The 6,906-nt window shown below is 58.7% G+C and overlaps 1 protein-coding gene across 1 annotated transcript in view; it reads right to left on the minus strand.

Moving 5' to 3' along the window:
• Positions 1-6,273, minus strand: part of KDM5B (lysine demethylase 5B) — a 73,219-nt gene extending 66,946 nt beyond the window's left edge. Inside the window, exon 1 of the mRNA XM_054176581.1 lies at positions 5,774-6,273. Coding sequence (XP_054032556.1) covers positions 5,774-5,911 — 138 coding nt within the window. The 5' untranslated portion in view covers positions 5,912-6,273. The remainder of the gene's footprint in view (positions 1-5,773) is intronic.
• Positions 6,274-6,906: the final 633 nt, after the last annotated feature.

The following is a 6,906-nucleotide window of genomic DNA, read 5'->3' on the forward strand; positions in this document are numbered from 1 at the left end:
ACAGAATATTCCTTTCCCCTATTTTTCTGCTAATTAAAGATCAGAGATTAACCTACTCTGAATTTACTCAGCATCACTGATCAACCTCTGTACTGAGCACTGCAAAGCCTCCACCTGGAGTGAGAACTTCCTGATGAGATTTGGTGACTGATCTCCTTTGCTCACCAGAATTTGGCAGCACATGAGCAGGAGGCTCAGCACTCAAACATCTCTTCCCCAAACCTTGATACCAAAGGCCAGAAATGGCCAAGTCCACTCATGGAAAGGTTTGGGTTGGAAATGACCTCCAAAGCTCAGCCAGTCCAACCCCCTGCACTCAGCAGGGACATCCTCCACTGGAGCAGGTTGCCCAGAGCCCTGTCCAGCCTCACCTGGAATAGCTCCAGGGATGGCCTCAACCACCTCCCTGGGCAACCTGCTGCAGTGTTCCAGCAGCCTCCTGGGGCAGACCTTGCTCCTCACATCCAATCTCAATCTGCTCTGCTCTAGGTTGAAGCCATTGCCCCTCCTCCTGTCCCTGCAGGCCTTTGGGAACAGTCTCTCTCCATCATTCTTGTAGCCTCTTCAAGTACTGAGATGTTGTTATTAGGTCTCCCCAGAGCCTCCTCCTCTCCAGGCTGTCCTTTGGGTGTTTTCCCCAGCAGCTGATCCCCTTCCAGGCCCCATGGTCACTCTGCAGTGGACCTGGCTGACGCTGAGCAGGAACCAGCAGCTGCAGTGCTGCTCACCAAGCCTGACACACAAGGCAGCACCTCTGCTGGGCTGCCCAGGAGGCTCACTCTCAGCCTGCAATGCACTTATCTCTCTGTTTTCTTTTTGATAGAATGGACTGGCTGAGCCTCTGAGCATTATCAAATCATGATCAGCTTCCTGCTCAGGTCAAAGTATAAAACTCCTCTGCATTAATTCCTGGGCTAGCCCTGGAATGCTTTGCAGCTCCAGCATGGGGAGATTGCCAGGCCTGCAACAAAGTTGCTCCAAGAGTTATTGGTTCTAGTCCTGAGCTGCATGAAGAGGGTTTGGGCTGCTTTGTGTTTACACTGCCTTCATCAAAATGAAAACAACAGGAGGAAGCAGCAGGAACAGACACTGCTTGAATCAAGGATGCTGCTGAAACCTCACCCCTGGAGCAGCAGCTTCACCCTCAGAAGCCAGCCCTCACCTTTGGGTTTCACCACTCAAGCTTTGCCAGGGTTGCATTTTCCAACCTTTGCTCTGCCATGTGCAGAACTTTCCTGACACTTCTCCCTGCCCTCTCTAGCTGACAATCTTCTGAACATCCTGGAGCCAGTGCAGCATCTTCTGCTCTTCAGGTACCTCAGAGTAAAATCCTATTTCTCGCCCAGATGCTCTACAGTTGCCTCCAGCAGTTCAGCCAAATTTGCTCTAGCCTTACAGTGATCTCCTCCAGGATGCACAGCTCTTTCCCTACAGCCCTCCCTCCTCCAAGACTGATCTCTGCTCCTTTGTTCTTAAAGGCAAAACCTCAGAGGGAGTCCTGCTTAGTGATTACTGTTTCATAACATCCATTGTTTATTGGGCAAGCAGGATCCCTCTGACAAGGAGCTGCCCCTGGAACCTGCCAGCTCTGTGGAACCATTTCTTTTGCTCTTCTGGACTCCTCATGAACATCAGACACCCTTGGCTTGAGACCCTGGAAGATCATTAGACTCATAGCCTTTGTTATTAATTGTCATCAATAGCTGCAAGGATTTGCAGCTCCTTCAGCAGGGATCACTTCTGCACAGTGACAATTACCATAACTAGAGCACTGAAGCACACTCCTAGATCTCAGACCAGGACAACACAACTGCCTTAACCCAGCCTCACAGAGCACAGCAGCACCACTCTGCAATGCCACTTCTCATACAACCAGAGTGGAGCTCCTGCCCAGGGCTGTGCCAATCCTCCTTCCACCCTGCACTGAGAAGTGCTCAACAGCTCTTGCACCCTAAACAGTTTCAACCCTGGAGGAAGTGGATTCCTCCTACCCTCTCCAAAGCTTCCCCTCATTCCAGGATGCACTGAACAATGTGAGCCAACAATGCAGAGATCTCCACTGGCAGTTCCTCCAAGCTTGCAGCTTTCTGATCTCAAAAGGCTGAGTGTTATCAGGGCTGAGTTCAGGAGGTCATAACAGCACATCTCCATATTCACAGCATTTTAAAGCACTGAAACTGGCTCTGCATCTTCTGCCTGGCCAGGACATCCCAGCATTTCCAGTCCACTGTACAACACTGCAGGTTTGGAAGCAGATTCACGTGGCAAACCAGGCCTCAGGAATGGCTGCTGGCTGCTTCTTCATGGCAGCAAAACAACCACACAATGAACTGGGAGGAAAAGTCCATTCCCAAGAACAGCATCACATGCTCAGCCTTTCACCTTCCATTCTTTGCTGGACTGTGTGCTTCCATTAATTACTGGTAATTAACTATTGCTTGACAATGGTACCAGTGCTCAGTGCCTTCAAGAATCTTCCAGGATTATCAGGCCACCACTTGACACCCCAAGTTCTTGACTAAAGCACTGCTGAAAGGAAGAAACCCTAACAAAGGCTATTTTCAGTGCCTGGAAGAAAACTCCAGGTGCAGGACCTGATGGATTGCAAACCAGCTGCACACCACTCTGCTCTCCTGCACCTGGCTCCCCACCTTCAGCTCAGCAGCAGAGCCAAACCCCCTCAGCTTGGGTAGCATCTCAACTGCAAGCAGCAAGCACCACTGGTCAAGCCCTGCACCTCATCTGGACACCCTGCTGCCAGTGGGGCTGTCTGCTTCTGCTGGAGCTGCTGGCAGAAAGCCTTGGCCTGGCAGTGCCAGTGAATATGAGCATTGTTGCACCCTCCACAGGACAGTCACTGCAGGATCCCAGAACCATCCAAACAAGAGCAAACCAAGTCAGCACTGCTGCCTGGAACAAACTGAACTGGAATGAGGAGGCAGAAAGCTTCTTGTGAGTGCTCCATTGGAAGCTGCTATGCAGACACTGCACCTCCTGTGGTATTCCTGGTCCTTCTTTCACCCCATGACCATGCAATGACCACCCAATGCCTACAGTACCTCAGATACCTCCATGCCCCCTCGCAAAACAGTTCACTCTCCCCAAACCCTGCCTCACAAGGACAGCTATCACAGATGTGCCCTTCTCCAAGCTCTCCCAGTGCCCAGCTAGTGTTAGCAAAAAGACAGCAGAGCGAAGGATGACCTTGGTCCCTCAGAGAAGGGAGCTCATCGCTCGGTGGTCTGCTGCTGAAACATCAAAGCTAGCTCAGGGGTAAGGACTTCTGCAAGGGCCCACGGGGAAGCTCCCCTTGGGCTCCAGCAGCCTCGCTCCACGTTATTCCATAGCACAGCTCCGACACAAAAGCACAAACTCCTCTGCTGATCATCACTCAGCAGAGTTCAAGCTGAAAGCAGGCGAGCCCAGCAGCCAGATTTGCCATTCCCTGCCGGGCACAGCTCCTGGCAGCGCTGCCGCCTGCTCCCCGGCACGTACCCGCCCCAGGGGCGCAGGCAGGCGCTGCCCTTGGCTGCAGGCAGAGTTCCCTGCCCCTAAACAATGCCCCCGATGGAGCGCGCAGCGTCGTGAAAGGGCTGCCGCAGCCTGCAGCTCAGGGCACCACAAGCCCCTCGACCACACCGAGCAGAACAATCGGGGAGCGCTCACTGCGGCTCCGGCTTTCAGGAACTACGTCAACTCGAAGGCTTTTTGTGGTGGCTCTGGAAGAGCTCCCTCTATGCTCTAGGCCAGAGAACGAGCAGCCAACGAGCAGCCACCTCGCACCACTCAGCCAAGTCATTATCTAGGGGAGATAAGAGCCACGGCAGCTAAGCTCCCTGGAAGCCAGGCTCCATACAGCTGCTGGGTGTTCAGCCCTCGGCAGCCCCAACTATTTCCATCCCACTTCTAAATCCATCCAGCGAAGCATCACAAACACAGGGCAGGTCTTGGCTCCTTGGAGAGGCTGAGGGCATGCTGCAAACACAGCTGGGCTGAGGGAGTCCTTCCTTGGGAGGAGAGCTATTCGCTTCAGAGTCTCTAACAGACAGCACAGCTCACACCAAGCCTTTATTGAAGGGTTTGGGCTTGTTCTGCTTTTCTACACAAGCAGCCAGGACACAGAGATGAGGTTAACAAAAGAGAAAATCACAAGAGGGGAAAAAAAAACCTTCATCAAAGTTGTGTTCTGCTCACAGCTGCTGAGATGATGCTGACAAGACAGAAGCCAGAGAGATTACTCTACTCAAAAAGGTTACATAAGTTCCATGGTGGCTGTATAATGAAAACCATCTCAGCCCCTCAACTGTGGCAGCGTTTGGCCACGCTGCATGGAGGGAGGCTCTGCCACATTCTACCTACACACAGCCTCAAGAGTGTCCTTCTGTGAAGAGCCTCCACAGCACTGCAAAGCAGGACTCTTCCTCAAGAGCTCTTCCTCTCCCGACAAGATCCACTCTGCCACAAGCATTTCTATCCCCTCAGTAACGCAGCCAGGGAGGAGAAGGAAGGTTACCAACAGGAGTCCCAGCAGCAATCGCCACACAGGGCTGAGCAGCGTGCGTGGCTGAAGACGATTCCTTTGAACTCCAAGGCTCTCTCTCAAAACTTCGGGCAGCGGCAGCAACGTTTTGGCAGCGGCAGCTCTTGCTGGAGGGGCTTAAGGCTCTCGGTCGCTGTTTTGCGTTCTGGTTGTTGCCGTCGCGTTAACTACCTCCAGCCAGCTGCACCACCCCAGCCTTGCACCACCCTCCCCTCGGTGCAACACAGCTTCGCTCCAAATAAAGGTGGATCCCACAAGCTTGCTCTTGAGATTTTGCACCCCCAGCAGCCCCTCTCTGCCCACCAGTGCTGTTGGTTGTCCCTTTAAATGAACTAACAATTCGGACTACACAAACTAAGGCTCTAAGGTCTCCACAGTCATTCGTCAGGAAACTGAGTCGACCGACAAAAGGAAACCCAAATTCACAGCCCAGTTTTGAGCTTACTGCACCACAGGTCGTGATGATGATGATGGAGATGAAGGCTTATTACTCTTCCCACTGTGTGTTGCATTCTAAAATGGTGGCCATGTCTGTCTAGGATTCGGCTCGCAAAGCCACCAGCCAAACTCACTGCTGCGGAGTTTGGTGTTGTTCAAGTTGAAGGAACAGTTACCTGCGTTCAACCCGGGCCAGACCGCGGGCAGGGCCGGGGAAGGCCGCCGGGGGACCAGGGGCGGCCGAGCAGAGGTCCCCACAGCCTTCCAGCACCACAATGCCAACATGGAGGGCAACACCCAGGCAGCTGCCTCCTCCGGGGCTCGGCACGGGGACCGCTCGCCCCCCGCGGCCGCGCCGGGCCCGGGGGTCTGCCCAACTTGGAACTTTTGGGGGTCGAGCAACGGGGGCAAGAGGGAGGCCGGGGCCGGCAATTGGGGAGCGCGGAGCGGCCGGGCAGCCGCTCGCCCATCGCACCCCCGGCCGCTCCGGCGACTTCCCCGCCGGGCAACTCCGGCACTTGGGAGCGACTTTGCGGGCGGGGACGGGAGGGCGGCCGCCCCCCAGACTCGCGCCCCTGGCCCGGGGCCGTTGAAACTTCAGAGCGGCGGAGGGGGCGGCCCCGCCGGCCCTCCCCGGCCGGCCCCACCTGCCCGGGGGTCACCTGCGCGCCCGAGGGCGGCGGAGCGGCCGCCGGCCTGAGCGGGGGCGGGAGAAGGGGCGGGTGGTCGGCGGTGCGGGCCGGGCCGGGCCGGCACACAAAGGCCGTTCCCCGGCGGCGCCATGCGGGCACTCACCGGCGGCGGCCGCACCTTGCAGATGCCGGTCTGCTCGGCGATGGGCCGGATCTTGTGGATGAAGGCGAAGGGGTCGGCGAACTCCTCCCAGCTGGGCTCGAAGACGGGGCACTCGGGCGGGGGCAGGAACTCGGCCATGGCCCGGGCCAAGGGCCGCTCGCCGCCGCTCCGCCGCTCTCTGAACAATCCAACAGCCGCTGGGCCGCCGAGCGCCTCTGAACGGGACGTGCACCTCCGCCGGGAGGGAGGGTGGGGAGGGGGGCAAGGAGCTCGAGAGCGAGAGAAAAAGAGTCCGCCCCGGCCTGGGCGGGGGGAGGGGGCGCGGCCGCCCCGCCCCGTCACGCGCCTTTGTGAGGGGGCGTCGGGGCCGGACCCCCGGGAAGGGCCCGGTGCCACCGGGGCGGCCCACGGGCAGCGCTCTCCCACCTGCCAGGCGGCTGCCGGAGAGGTGTGCGGGGCGGGAGAGCCGCTGGCAGCTGCCCCTACCGAGGGCCGAGGCCGGGTCCGGTCAGCGCCACCTCGGCCCCCGCGCCGCCCTCAGGCTGCTGCCCGGGCTCGGCGCTGAGCGCGGCCTTGAGAGCGCCGCTCGGGATGGCTACCCGAGCGGCCTCCCGACGCGCCGCTGCCCGGCCAGGCCCCAGCCCGCCGCTCCCCTCTCCCGGGCCAGCACACGGCAGCCTTTGTGCGCGGCCCCTCGCCCCGGGCCTCAGGCTCGCCCGGCCCCTCTCGTGACCGCTCCCCCAGCACCGCTGGTTCGGGAGGCCCCTCGGCCCTACACTCGCGTACTCCGTGCCCTCCGCTCTGGGCCACACCACTCCCCAGCACAGCTACCCCCGCTCCGGGGGCCGCTCTCTCCGCACTGCCGGGGCCGGGCGGATGCGGCGCAGCTCGGAGCCGTTAAACCGCCCCGCGTCGGCGAACGGCACATGGAGCCGCGGCCCCTCCGCAGCTCTGTTTACATGCGCGGAGGGATCCACCACAGCTGACAGCAACCGACGGCCGGCGCTTCTTTTTTTAAAGAGCCTCTCCGCTCGTCGCCATTGGCTCTGCCGCGGCTGCGTCACCGCCGGGGCGGGGCCTCGGGCTCCGCGCGGCTGCATTGTCTGGGCCCGGCCCCGGCAGCCCCCGGCGGC

The sequence above is a fragment of the Dryobates pubescens genome, chromosome 35, assembly GCF_014839835.1.
Source record: "Dryobates pubescens isolate bDryPub1 chromosome 35, bDryPub1.pri, whole genome shotgun sequence".
NCBI classification, from domain to species: domain Eukaryota; kingdom Metazoa; phylum Chordata; class Aves; order Piciformes; family Picidae; genus Dryobates; species Dryobates pubescens.